The sequence below is a fragment of the Arvicanthis niloticus genome, chromosome 2, assembly GCF_011762505.2.
Source record: "Arvicanthis niloticus isolate mArvNil1 chromosome 2, mArvNil1.pat.X, whole genome shotgun sequence".
Taxonomy (NCBI): domain Eukaryota; kingdom Metazoa; phylum Chordata; class Mammalia; order Rodentia; family Muridae; genus Arvicanthis; species Arvicanthis niloticus.
The window spans coordinates 125192259-125207204 of record NC_047659.1 but is presented as its reverse complement, the minus strand read 5'-3'; the positions used below and the strand labels follow the sequence as shown (position 1 = coordinate 125207204).

The following is a 14946-nucleotide window of genomic DNA, read 5'->3' as shown; positions in this document are numbered from 1 at the left end:
TATATCAATGATTATTAAGCTCTTTTACAGTGGGACTGCTATTAGGTCCCTTTCTGATAGTCAAAACTGCAATGAGAACTCTGCCAGTCTCCCAAGTGTCATCAGTTTATTGCTCTTAGACAGTAACCAGACTTTCTCCTACTCAGAGCACATTCCAAGAGGTTGTAAAACAATTAACCAAAGGTCTTTAAAAGGGAACTAACAATTTATTATGGGTGCTAGGACAGAAGATAAAATATTGCCTGGGTTTATCTATACAAAACTTCACTAATTTCTTAGTTATAGTTTTAAACCTTCAGTGAACCTGTGGAGCTGTGACAGGTGATGGATGTTTAGCCAGATAATTACTCCTAAAGGATATGCATGTAAACATTCTCTGTTGTAAACTTCTATTTCAATTTATGATTTGATTTTTGGTGTGAACTTGTGATGAACTTTCTAACATGTGATCATGTATTCTGAGAGATGTATAAGTACTGAAGACAAAGACAGAGAGTCATTGTTTGTCACTTCCCTTCCTTTTCCCCTGCCTAAAATTCTTTCCCTTAGAATTTTTCCCTTATTAGAATTTTTTCCTTTTCCCACGTAGGACCTTTCTACTTTTCCCCTTAGATAGCTTTCATAGGATACTTTTTACACTTAATAAACTCTATAGCAACTTTTCTAAGTGTCTTTTCTTCCTGCGACCCAGCTGCAAGTTAGAGCCCAGCAGTTCCTGCTGAGATAGAACAAAGGCCACACTGCCTAATCCTATGCTGTTAGGCTACAGGTGTTAATCACCCTAGCCTGCAGTCTCTTACCCTCAGAAGGAGCAAGAAGTTTTTAGGACTTTTTAGAAGTTATCATCAGCATTCCAGTACAGTTAGAGAACTAGAAAGTCCTGAGACCCTCAGACTTTAAAGCCATCAGCAGAGTCCTACTCTGTGCCCCCACCACTACCTTCTCTGGGCCGGGAGGCTCCCAGCACTCTTCCTCTTCCAGTACATAAGATATTCACATTTGTACAAGTCACAGACATACTGCAATAGTACAAAGGCATTTAAGTGGACAGGAGCTAACTATTGCTGTTCTATCAGCAACTGGTGTAGGGCAGCACATGGCTTAATCCAGTGCCTGGCTTAGCTCTTTAAGGTAACTGTAGCTGTGGTACACAGTTCTCTACAATGGAACATTACTGCTTATGAGTGTTCTGTCCCATGAATGCCTGGGATGGATAGGAAGGAAGGAGAGGTTTAGAAAGGTTGGGTGATGGAGGGTAAAGTTAGAATTGGGTTAGAAACTTCTTTCCTCTTCTCTTGATCTGTTCCCTGTCTTTGGGAGACCCAAGGGTCTTCTAACCTAGATTCTTCTTATGGTTCCTTCTCTATTTGAAAAAGAAAAGAAAGAAATCCTGTTCTGATCTTGACATCTTGTCAGTAATAAAGTTTCACTTTAACCCAATCGTCTCTGTCTTAGGTCCTGTTACTGTACCTAGGGAGTCTGAGATGGTCAGAGTCGTGAAAGGCGCCAAGCAGAGCTTACTGGAGCCTCTCCTAGCTTGGTCCTTGTTCAAGCCCTCTGTGAACCCTGGTGGTTGGCCCTGCTGTGTTGGATTTCATTATTTTTGTCTCAGTGACTGTGGGGCTTGGAGATAAAACCTGTTCTGCACTGGCTTTCTCGGGCAAGGAATGACATGGTTGTGACCCATGTCTGTAGTCCTTACTCTCCTTCAGAAACAGCTGGGACTCTGCATTGAGCATCTTGGGTGAGGTCTGTCAGGCTGAGATTAGGAATCCAGCAGAGGCAGAGCAGTTTGCAAGCCCTGACAGAGCGAGTCTAACATGGTCCCTACATGGTCTCCACAGAGTAGAATCCAACTAAACAATTCATACTCCATGTTCAGTAACTAAAAACTGTAAGTGGCTAGACAGAACACAACTAATGAGTCCCAGAGGACCAGGTAAGCCAGGAAACCTGAGGGCAGAGTCACCTGTGGAGGTCACAAGGATGACAGGTCACAGGCTCTCAGCCCCTTGTCTTAATGTCCACATGCCTGGCCTTTGTCCTGATTCTCACACTTCCTGAGACATAACTACCATGTGAAACTCAGGAGCTTGGACAGGAAAAACAGAGTGAGCATGGGGGTCAAAACCAAGGAGGAGGAGGGGGGCCACAGCACCTGTAAGTGATATGTTTCTGCCTCCACTTCTGTCCAGTTAGGGCATAGCGTTTATTTCTCCTCCTCCTGCTCAGGTGGGGATGATCAGGGACGCCACATCGAGGTTTCTTCATCCACCTGGGCAAAGAGAAGGCACACAAGTGCAAACACACACACACGCACACGCACACGCACACGCACACGCACACACACACACACACACTGTGGTTACTGAGCACTCCAGGAAGGTGCTGCCCAGTCCCCAGCCCCATAATGAAGGTCAGTACACATTCTCAGCTTAGATTCTGGGACCCTGACTCTGCATAACTCCAGCAGGAATCTGATAGACTGACTGATTGATGAATTCATTCACCCCCAAAGAGAAACACTTGAGTTTAAGAAATGCTTAAGAGACTAGGGTCAGCAGACAGTTGCAAGTTCTAGTTCCACCAAGCAAGGAGCTCAGGTCAAATCAATATGAACCTCAGTTTTCTTGTCAGCATAATAAAATCCTAACCCCCAGCTCAGTCAGCGTTTCACGTGGTCTAGCCCCTGCCCACATGTCCCGAAGCTTGTTACCCTTCTCCCTTCTGTAAGACAGCCAGCCACAGTGGCGCCTTGCTGATCTCTGAATATGGTAACCAACCATTCTCACTCTAGTGTCTTTGCGTTTGCTGTCTGCTTGGCTTCTGCCCTCTGTCTGTTTTTATGCAGTTTGTTCCTTTATGTCATTAAGGTCCCTGCCCTTCAGCCAGAGCTCCCCTGAAGGACCGGTCCACAGCAACCTGACCCTAACACTGCCCATCTTGCTCAATGATTCCTTATAACGATTATCATCCTCGAAATGTAAGCATCTGCTTTCTTGTTTATTCTCTGCTTCTGTTTCCTTACCAGATTTTGAGCTGCAAGAGGATAGGAGAGTTGCCTATGTCCCCAGGGCTGGCACAGCACCTCATAGGGGCAGGAGGCATCAATAATGATTCCTTAACCGACAAGGGACTGACTGTATAAATGAATGGCCCACAGCTCTTCAACACTACAACGGACAAGCATGAAAGGCAGTAGCTTTCACTCAAGGTGTTTAAGAAGTGGCTAAATATCCAGGTACAGACCAGTAAAGCCAGGACTTGGCAGGCTGAGGCAGGAGGATCAAAAGTTCTAGGCCAGCCTAGACTATACAGTGAGACCCTGACTCAAAAGAAATCTCTGAACAGACATAGCATGCAGAATGTAATTTTCTGTGGCAGTTATTACATTATATTGTGGTGTGTGTGTGTGTGTATGTGTTTCCCTCCAAAACAAGTTTCTCTGTATGGCTTTGGCTGTCCTGGAACTCATTCTGTAGACCAGGCTGGCCTTGAACTCACAGAGATCTGCCTGCCTCTGCCTCTGGAGTGCTGGGAGTAAGATTATGCACCACCACTGCCCAGTTTATATTGTAGTTTTAAATGTTAATCTGTTGCTTCTAATAATGGCAGATTCTCTGAAAACAGAAATCACGTTATGTTTGTCCTTGAGCCCCAACGCTAGTCTAGTGCATGGAACTCAATAAATCTTGATAAACTTGTTCATTATCAGGTCAAGGCACATCAGGGAAGAAGCCTGGGACATCACTGGGGATTTAAGAAGGGCCCAAGTAGGAGACTTAAAAGCTGCAAGTGACTAGGACCAGGCTGCCCTGCATTTTATGTCTCTGTACTGGCCTAACCACCAACCCACTGAACTTGGCGTTGCTGGAAGGGAAAACGTCTGATCTCATTCACAGCTGTTAGAGCAGTTGCCATTGGCAACGCAGAAAAGAAGACAGGCTGTTTTAACCGCCTAAGAAAGGTCCCTAAAGAGAGCAAACCATCTTGGCATGCTTCGCTCATGCAGCCACACTCACAGCTGTAATGTGCCATGATAGCATCCGTGTAACATCCGTGTAAACATCGGCAGTTCCCACACATGTGTACTCTCTTAAAATACTTTGAGTTGGGATCTTGCTAGGTAGCTCAGGCTGGCTTCGAACTCATGATCCTTCTGCCTCCATTTCCTATGTGTCAGGAATGAAAGCAGCCACTACCCCTGGATTGCTTGTAGAATATTTATTTATTTATTTATTGTATGTTTGTGATGTGTTGGGAAATGCTGTATGCAATGCCAAACATGGAGACCAGAGGATGGCACAGGGAGTCTGTCCTCTTCTACTTTGACATGGGTTATGGGGATTGAACTCAGGTTGTGAGGACTGCACAGATAAATCCGATCGTTTGGATAGCAGAAGTCAGGGAGGCAGGGCCACGACTTTGATGACTTGGTGACTATCAGTGCAGTTTAGTAAAAAAAAAAAAAAAAAAAAAAAAAAAAGACTGAGCTCTCTCTCTCTCTCTCTCTCTCTCTCTCTCTCTCTCTCTCTCTCTCTCCCTCTCTCTGCTTAGCTAAAGTCCAGTTAGAGGAGCTTGGCTGCTGGAGGACTGAGTGAAGGAGACATGTGTGACATTTCTCAAGGCAAACACTCAGAAATAGTACTTGAAATTGTGAATCAAACTTTCTTTCAGTAACACACACTGGAAAGAGAAGCAGGAGCCATCTCTGTTACTGCAAGGCCAAGTGGGACCAAGTGGGACCGAGTGGGATCCAATGGGACTATAGCAGAACCCTATGGCAGGAGATGGTCCCCATGAAAGGTTTCGAGCGCCCAAGGTCACAGAACTAAGGTGGGGCCCTCTGAATTCTACCCATCCCACTCTGGTCTTGGACCAAGTGTGATCAGCCTTTTCCTTTCTGTGTGTCCAGAACACTAGTCCCAACTTCCTAAAAGAGGTGCAAGCAGAGATGCGGGCAGGTGATGCTACCTCTCTCCTCAGCTGCTTTCCCTTTGTCTCTTTTCCCATCCCCCTGCTGTGGTTTGAACCCTGTCCAGCATGCCTGGGGCTTTCTGGAACAGAATAAAATCCAAGGCCAGGTGGTGCCGCAGCAGAGACACCAGTGCTCCTGGCCCAGGATGCACTGCCACGAAGCCTGCACAAATGCCTCAAAATAACATCAGCCTAGGGAGGAGGCTGGGATCTATAAGCCACTTGCCCGTGAGGCCAAGGACCAAGGGTCCTGCTCACAGCCTCTGAGGAGCCTTCATGAGCACCATCTTAGAATTTCACAATCTCTCAGAGAAGGAAAGACCAGGAAATGTTTGGACAGAATTACAGATCATCAAGTTTTAAGAGTTTTGCAGCTTGGAATAATGGACTCAAGGGTTTGGTAGCCAAACCCAACATTCTCCTTTGCAAATAAACAGGCCAAGCCCATGGGAGATGACAGAGTAACTTGTCTGCTCGGTGCACTGATTCTCCAGTCACAATCGTGTGCCTTCTCAGTCTGCTTTCTGCCAGCTCTCCCATGTCCTCACCCAGCCCTGCCATCTGCTTCTGCCCTCTCGTGAGCTCCTATCTCTCCCTTTGGAAAGTCACTTCTGCTCTTTCTATGCCTCCCTGGCCTGAACGTCTCTTTTGAAGCAAGTTAAATGACTTTCACGGATATTTTATTTTTAGTTTTTAAATTTTTTTCTCATTTATGCTTATTATTATATAACACTATAAAAGTATTATATTATTGTGTATGTGTGTACACACAAGATCAGAGAACAGTTTTTAGGAGCTGGTTCTTTCCTTTCTTTGTAAGACCTAAGGGTTGAGCTGAGGTTATTATGTTGTGTGGCCAGCATGTTTGTCTGCTAGGCAGCCTATGGGTACTTCTAAAAGAAAAAAAACCAAACAAACCAGGCATAGTGGTGCCAGATACTTTAATCCCAGGACTTGAGAGGCAGGGGAATGAGGATCTCTGTGAGTTCAAGGACAGTCTGGCCTACATTGTGAGTTCCAGGACAGCATGGACTACGTAGAGATCTTATCTGAAACAAAGCAAAACCAAACCAAACCAAAATGTAATCAACGACATTCATCTTTTTAAAGTTTTATTTATTTATATTTGAAATACTTCTTTTATTTTTAAGGGTATGTATGTGCCTGAGTATTTGTTTGCCCAGCAAGTAAGTGCAGAAGACCTCAGAAGTCAGAGGTATTAGACCCTGGAATTGGAGTCATAGAAAGTTGTGAGCCACCATGTGGGTGCTGGGAATTGTACCTGGGTCTTCTGCAAGAGTGGTTAAGCACTCTTAAACTCTCTCTCTCTCTCTCTGGTGTGTGTGTGTGTGTGTGAATGCGTGCGTGGTGAAACATAGGGGAAGGACTCTGGAGTTGGTTTCTCTTTCCACCATTACATGGATTCTGGGGACCTAATGAGCACCTTTACCCACTGAGCCACGTTACTGGCCCAGCTTTCTCCCATGATAAACACATATAAAAACACCTTCCTTTTCTGGCTACCACCCATTTTTTCCTCTTCCATTTGTTCTCAGGCTTCTCAAAGGTCTTCATGTAACTGCCAAGTCTCCTCCCTCGTTGTCCCCTGACTTAGTTTCAGCAATGCCTTCCAGTCACCTGTTTGACTACTCAGCAGCTAACCCTGCTGGCCACGCCCCCTCCCTGCTGTGATGTCGCTTTCCCTAGGGATTCCCCCCCCCACACACACACACCCTCCCCATCCCTCTGGCCCCTCCTTTGAGGCTGGCTATGTGACTCTCTTCACTCTCCCATCGGTGCACTATCCCTGTGTGATGAGAACCATTCTCGTGGCTGGATTTCTGTTACTACCTTCTCAGCATCTCCCTGGGTTCGGGTGTTTCCGAGCCCTAGGAGGGAGTGGCCAGATGACAGTTTTTTACAACACAGCTGAGTAGGAGGCTAGGGCTGAGCACAGTGCCTGGCACATGCAGGCACTCAGCACGTGTTTTGGTAAATGGGAAAAGCGAAGCAAGAAATGGCAGCCTGTGATCGCCCCACAGTTCTCTGTATCAAGTTAGCCGTGCACATGCATCTTAGGGTGGCACCTCAGAGGGCGCTTACAGAGCCTATTGGAACCAGATCTTCAGTAACCCACTCCCTCATTGTACTGACAAGAAAACTGAGGCCCAGCAGGGTTAAGCGACTTGTCTTCTGTCACACAGCTTAAAGTTAAAATGGGAGGTGAGGGTGGGGACAGGTAGATGACCCAGAGGCAGTGCAGGAGTTTAGGGACGTAGGATGAGCATGGTATGACCATGACAAATGTGAACAGAAAGTTCAAAGACATAATGCCCTATGCAAATCTTACTCGATTGTTGTTTGATCCAAGACACCGGTGACTGGGATCCCATAGAACTGCTGCATAGTGGAGACTGCGGACTGCAAGGCCTTCCCTGAATGCAAGGCAGATGCCCGTGACTCATAGGGAAGCAGATAGCCGTACGATTTTAACCAGTTCTGAAAGACAAGTGAAGGAAGATGACGTGTTATGCTGGAGAAGTTCCATTCTATGTGGCAGAGATTTGACCTTAGAACTAGGGATCACTTTACCCAGAGAACTTATGAACCCACATTCTAATTTCTTCCTCCTTCATTCCACCCCGAAGATACAGTCAAGTGAACATCCAGAAAAATCTAGCTCTGATTGGCTCGCTCCCCGGCTGTCAACCTAAAGCATGTCATGCCTAAAGTCAATGTGATGTAGCATCACACTGCACCATATCTGTTGGCAGGAGATTTTATTTATATATATATATATATATATATATATATATATATATATATATATATATCTTCTTTGCTAACCATCCCTCCACAAAGCAATCCATTACAAACAAATAAATAAGCAAAGCAACATATTCCTTATATATAGATAAATAATAAATGCATAGAAAAATCTATTATGTAAGAGAATCTCTTGCCTTTCAGAAACACACATTGAAGGCTTACATAAGCATGTGTGGTATCTGCAACTGGTGCCTAATGGGTTCTGAAATAAACGCATAAATATATTTTGAGAGAGAAACAGATAGCTAGATGAAGTAAATGCAGTATAATGCTAACAATTGGAGATGCAGGTGAAAGGTTGTCAGGTCTTTGTCCTGGTCCTATCAACTTCCTGAAGGTCTGAGTTGATGCCAGCAGAGTGTATGTGTGTGTGTATATACACATATGTGTGCATGTGGGTGCACATGTGTGTACATGTATGTTTGCATGTACATGTGCCATGTGTGCACTAGGAATTGAACCCAGGGCTTCTTCTTTTTTTTTTTTTTTTTTTTTTTTTTTGTTTTTCGAGACAGGGTTTCTCTGCATAGTCCTGGCTGTCCTGGAACTCACTCTGTAGATCAGGCTGGCCTCGAACTCAGAAATCCACCTGCCTCTGCCTCCCAAGTGCTGGGATTAAAGGTGTGCGCCACCACTGCCCGGCTAAACCCAGGGCTTCTTTTATGCTAAGTATACACTCAACTACTCAACTATAGCCTCAGCCCCCTCCAAAATTAAACAACAACAATCAAAAACAATCTAACTGAATATCTTTTGGGGCAGAGTGTCATGGAGGACTTCTTCTTTTGTGTTTTTCCCCCCAAGGTTTTTTTCTTCAAAGAATCATTTTCTTTTATTTAAAAAAAAAAAAAAAAAAAAAGGCTGAGGAGGCTGAGGGCTGAGGATGTGACTCAGTGGTTGAGCTCTTGACTAACAAGCCCTGAGTTCAATTTCAAACACTACGAAGAAAAAAATGGCTCTGTGTGCGTGTGTGTGCGCGTGTGAGTGTGTGTGTGTGCGTGCACATGCGTGCGTGTGTGCATGTGTGTGCGTGCGTGCATGTGCATGTGTGTCTGTAAAGAGCAAGAAACTAAAAGATGTTTGGGTGAAGGTCAAATGAGCAGAGAGACCAAAGCAAGGTACAAGATCTGACCCCGTCCTCCAAAGGTGAGAGGGGATGGAAACCGGGAGAAACAAGAGCACCCACGAGTCCCACATCATCGCCAGCAAAATGAGCAACACATGCACATTCTTAGTGAGTCAGGAACATCTCCAAATGCCAGGCTTGCTGCCAGAAAGCCTATCTATTCTCTGCCCGTCCTCAGAGGGTCGTCCTGAGTGCTGGTGATCCAGAGCGGAGAAGACACCTTGGGAAACAGGATTGTCCCGTTCTCACGTGAACCTTTCTCATGTGCATTGGGCTGGCTTTGGGCTTGCTACATAGTCAAGGATGACTTTGAACTTTCTGATCCTCCTGCCTCCAAGGCATTTTAGGATTATAGGCATCTGCTACCATTCCCAGTTTTCTGGTTCTAGGGATCAAACCCAAAGCTTCATGCATGCTAGGCAAGCACTCAACCATCTGAGCTACATCCTTAGCTCAAGAGCCTTTGGGTTTTGTTTCTATACAAACAACTCTGTTGTGAATGTCCTTATTGTAAGCCAAATGAAGCCACTTCTAGAAGGCAGCTGCCAGAAACTATAAATAAGTGACTTTTATCTTTCACCAAAGGTGACTGTAATATCTTCATGGCCTTGTGATAAAACTGATTAAAAGCCAAATTGCCAGAATAATAGTCTTGAAACATCCGCAAAAGAGCGGCAGCCTTACTCCCCTCATCTCCGGTGTCTAAGACATGTTTTCCCTTCAGAGTGACGCTGCAGAGTGTCGGTACTCACGGTCCCCCAACACTGATTCTCTTTTACATCTCCGCACATACGTTTCTCTTTGCTGAGCACTCTTAGTTTGGCAAAAGCTTTTCATATTTTAATGTTCAATCCATAAATTACTACCCCTGGAAGACTTCCCAGGCTAAGTGATTTTTCTCTCTCCTCAGTACTCTCTAAACCCCCTATTATAGATATTATAGATCTTATAATATTGGACTCCAATCCTCACATACCACTATCCACCAGACTCTAAGCTCCTTGTTGGAAGGCACATATCTGGTGCCTGGGACAGAGTGGACATACTTTAATTGTTCATCATGTCATTCAACAAACATTATCAAACCTTTACCACATGCTAGGCTCTGTGCAAGGCTTTGGGGTTATAGTGACAAATAAGAAACTCACAAACTGGCAGATTAACCTGTGATGAAAACTTAATACTACAAAGCAGGTACAGAGAGGGTTCTATGGGGGAAAAGGGAGATGTCTTGTTCACCGGGGTGGAGGGAGGAGGGGAAAGGGGAGGTCATGGGAGATATCCAGGTGGAAATGAGATTTGAACTGTCTGTCAGATATGTGTGACATATTCTGAGAAATATGTAAAAGTGACTAGGACTTTGGGTGAGGGTGAGTGATAAGGTTGGGAGGAGGGAGGGAAATGGAGAGAGGATGCAAACAGTGGTCTAGTCTCACAGTGGTTATGTTACAAAGACTCTCTTGGGACTTGACCTTTGGCCTAGGACCAGCCACAAAACTTGAACACTGACAGGTGGGAAAGGCTGGAAGCAGATGAGCCACTCACCCACTCACCTGCTCTAAAGTCTGTTCCCAGGTTAAGTCCTGTCACCAAAGCATTAAGACCCTGTTCTGTAGCTCTCTGTTAAGGAGCATGGCTCAGAGACTAGTAAACTCCTGCATCCTCTGTTTACCCAGTCTCTGCCACTCACCTGCTACTCTGGCTTCTCTAGGAAGAAGTCCCTGATAACATCAAGACACACCACCACCTACTCTGCCCTTTCATACTTCCAGGCTTGTCTCGATAGCTACAAACCCCATTCTCTCGATACATGGTAGCAAACTCCTACTCATCCTTCAAAGTCTACCTCAAATATCCCTACTTTCATTAAACTTCCTTAGGAACCCTTGGTAGAGCTAGGCAGCCCTCTTTATTCCTGATGTAATCTGCACACTGTTAAATGTAGCCACTCCAATGCCCATACCCATTCACTGGCCAGATCTGTTTCTCCAACTACACTGAGTTCCTGGGGAACAGAGGCTGCCTTTTTTCTTTAAAACTGGCTACAGTATTTAGCACAGTGTCTGATTCAATAGTCACTAAATTCATGAATGAGTGAATGATTGAGCAGTTGGCCTGTGAGGCACTGTCTGAGTACCAAAGGAAGGACCTCATCTTGGGAAGGCTTAATAAGGAATGGACAAGCCTTTAATCCCAGCACTTGGGAGGCAGAGGCAGGCGGATTTCTGAGTTCGAGGCCAGCCTGGTCTACAGAGTGAGTTCCAGGACAGCCAGGGCTATGCAGAGAAACCCTGTCTTGAAAAAAACAACAAAACAAAACAAAACAAAACAAACAAACAAACAAAAAAAGGAATGGACAAAAAGACACCCAGGGTAAATCTTGGTATCTAGTAAAGGTAGAAAAAAATACTTTCTGAAATTTATCAGTTGTGCTTTGGTTTGCCCTGCTTGATGAGGCAGTGAGGTCCATTGTCCTAGCTAAAGAAAAAACAGAGATAAAGCCCACTAAAAGAATCAAACCTCCTTCAGTTTTAAATGGCTTACCTTCCAACTGTTTTACACCTTGACCCATTAATCAATCACCAGCTATGTCAGAAGTCTAACCTTGACAGCAGTTAACTAACTCTAAGACGTCTGACACCTTCTAAGTGCCAAAAGAAGTGTAAAACCCAGAGGAAAGTGAGAAGAATTGCAGGTACAGCCGACAGAAATAGCTGGGCTGCACCAAAGATGTGGAGATCATAAACGGAGCAGCATGATTGGTCTGCTGGCCACAGGGCGGGGTTTCAGTAACCGAAGAGCCAGAGCTGAGTAATGAATGGCAAGGAGAGAAGATCGGAGAGAGGGAAATGTGGTCCTAAGAGAGAAGAGAGAGGCAGACAGCAGAGGCGGTGGTGAGATTAGATGTGGTGATGGGAGTGGGAAGGGAAGATAACTGGAAGAGCACACTTGGGAGACCAAGACGGCCTGGGGAGGAGTGAGAAACCGGATCAGTTACAGCAGATGGTCCCCAAGCCATTAGAAAGCATCCATCTATTCAGATGATCCAGATGAAGGGAAGAGTTGGAGGGTGGTCATGCGTCTGGTAGGAACGAAGTGCCCGCTGGCATCATCAGAAAGATTGGTGGTGGGGGTCTATCAAGAAGGACCAGACAATACGGTGTCTGGTTTGGAGATCTGGGTTGGAATGAGGAAGAGAGAACCAAAGATGTAATCAAAGCATCTGGGGTCTGGACAGGTAGGGCACTCAGTCAGTAAAGCCTACGCAGGAGGACCAGAGTTAGATTCCAAGAAACCAAGTGCAAATGCTGGATTAGTGACGTGAGCTTCTAATCCCTGTACTGGGGAGGCAGACACAGGCAGGGCTCCAGGGCTCTGTGACCAACCAGCCTCGCCTAACTGGCAAACTCCAGGCTACTGAGAAACCCTGTCGCAAAATGCAAGGTAGATACCTTGTGGAATACCCGAGGAATGATACCCTAAGTTGGCATCTGGCCTCTGTGTGCATTTATACACATATGCATACATATTCACACATGAGTATGCATGCACATACATGTGCACCTACATACACAACAACAACAACACATAGACACAGAGTCTGGGCAATCAAATCCATACATAGCTTAGGCAGCTATGTGAGCATCAGAACAAAGCACAGGCTTCAATAGTATAAGAGTTTCAAGTCCCATCCCAGTACAGATCCTGGCATCTAGTAAAGATAGACAAAATATTTTCTGAAATTTACCAATTGTGCTTTGGTTTTCCCTGCTTGATGAGGTAATGGGGTCCATTGTCCTATCTCAAAAAAAAAAAAAAAAAAAAAAAAAAAAAAAGATAAAGTGGAACTCCCCAAAGGAAAGCAAGCAAACCGGGGACCCTCCTGCAAGGACGCATGAGGGACATTCAGGCTGAAGGAGGAGGGTCTCATGGAGGACGTGGCTTCATGAAGGAAGGAGAGCTGTTTGTGGGTACAGGAGGTGCAATGAGAGATTGTGGGACACAGATCTGACTCTATCAGAAACAACTTTTTAGCAGTCAGAGATGACCTAATTACAGTAATGATCATTACCAGAGTGCCTACTATGCTCTTGGCACTGCACTCAGCACTTAATAGGTTGCAGTCCACAGGGAAGAATGGTGATCCCCAATGGCAGATGAGAAAACTGAGATTTAGACAGATCAAGTGGTTGCCCAGAGTGACACAGCTTTCCTCGTGGTCAGGCAGCTCCCCTCTTCCTGGGACTCCTACGTACTCAGGTCCCTGCACTTGCCATTGTGCAGTGGCTGCTGTGTTCTTAGTCTTCTGTGAGCCAAGCTAGAGCCATCTGAGAAGAGGAAGTGCCTGCATCAGGGCGAGGGTTATTAGCCTGTAGGGAATTCTGTAGGGGTACTTTCTTGGTTACTGGTTGACGTGGAAGGGCCAGCACATTGGAGGTGGTGCCTCCCCTGGGTAGGTCATGAGTGGGATAAGAATGAGGGCTGAGCAGTTCGGGGGAGGGCAATCCAGTCGACAGTATTCCTAACTCCAGGTTCCTGCCCCGGCTTCCCTTCTTAATGGATAATAATCAGTGTGTAACCTTTCCTCCTCAGGTTGGTGTTTATTACACCAACAGAAACCCCACCTAAGACAGTTTCATATGTCAGAATATGGCACCATCACTTGTTCAGCTCTTCAGACCAGAGGCTGACCCTGGTCATATGACCCATGATTCCTTGCTCTTCCTTATTCCTCATACCCAGTTTTACCAAGAAGGACTAGTACTGCCTCCCAAACACCAAATCCACTTGTTTCTTTCTTTCTTTTTTTTATTTTTATTTTATTTCATGTGAGTACACCGTCGCTGTCTTCAGACACACTAGAAGAGGGCATCGGATCCCATTACAGATGGTTGTGAGTCATCATGCAGTTGCTGGGAATTGAACTCAGGACCTTTGGAAGAGCAGTCAGTGCTCTTAACCACTGAGCCATCTCTCCAGCCCAAATCCACTTGTTTCTGTCCATTCATTCATTCAATATTTGTTTTTAATCTTTTAACATTTAAATATTTACCTCAGGTGTATGTCTGTGTGTGCCCCAGTGTATACGAATGTACGCCATACATATGCAGGAGCCCACAGAGATCAGAGGGAGTGTTGCACTCCACTGAACTGAAGTTACAGGTCAGCCGCCACATGGATGCTGGAGACTGAACCTGGGCCTCTGCAAGATCTGCTGAGACATTGATATTTACTGAGCAGCTCACTGAGAGCCAGGCTCTGTAGAGCTGTAACAGAACAACAGACTCCAGCACTCTCTAGTTGTCATCTAGTGGGAGAATCAATGGTAATAAGTGTGGTGAAGAGTAATGCAGGCCACGGAGACAGAGAATTCTGGGACAGCTATTTAACAGAAATGTCAGGGAAGGTCCTAGACATTTGAATAAGTGATTTCTCTCTCTCTCTCTCTCTCTCTCTCTCTCTCTCTCTCTCTCTCTCTCTCTCTCGACAGGGTTTACTCTGTGTAGCCCTGGGCTGTCCTGGAATTCACTCTGTAGACCAGGCTGGCCTCGAACTCAGAAATTCTCCTGCCTCTGCCTCCCAAGTGCTAGGGTTAAAGGCGTGCGCCACCACCGCCTGGCTAAATAAGTGATCTTAAAGTAGAGGAATGGGCCGTGTAAATTCAAGAGTATTGATGTGGGCTCAGGGCTGGCCCAGTGGCAGAGCATGTCCCTAGAATGAAAGAGACTCTAGATTGGGCTAGAGAAATGGCTCAGTGGTTCAGAGCACTGTCTGCTCTTCCAGAGGTCCTGAGTTCAATTCCCAGCAATGACATGGTGGTTTACAACCATCTGTAATGAGGTCTGATGCCCTCTTCTGGTATGTCTGAAAACAGTGACAGTGTACTCATATAAATTATAAATAAATAAATAAATCTTTAAAAAAGATATGTTTGAGAGAGAGAGAGAGAGAGAGAGAGAGAGAGAGAGAGAGAGAGAGAGACTTTAGATCTTAGGAAGCCGCCCCCTCACCCC

At 45.5% G+C, this 14946-nt stretch overlaps 1 protein-coding gene across 1 annotated transcript in view; it reads right to left on the bottom strand.

The window, feature by feature from the left end:
• Mmp24 (matrix metallopeptidase 24) overlaps positions 1 to 14946 on the bottom strand; it is a 45276-nt gene that overhangs the window by 20316 nt on the left and 10014 nt on the right. The window contains exons 2-3 of the mRNA XM_034495352.2: positions 7328 to 7476; positions 2159 to 2275 (exon numbers count right to left, since the gene is read on the bottom strand). Coding sequence (XP_034351243.1) covers positions 2159 to 2275; positions 7328 to 7476 — 266 coding nt within the window. The remainder of the gene's footprint in view (positions 1 to 2158; positions 2276 to 7327; positions 7477 to 14946) is intronic.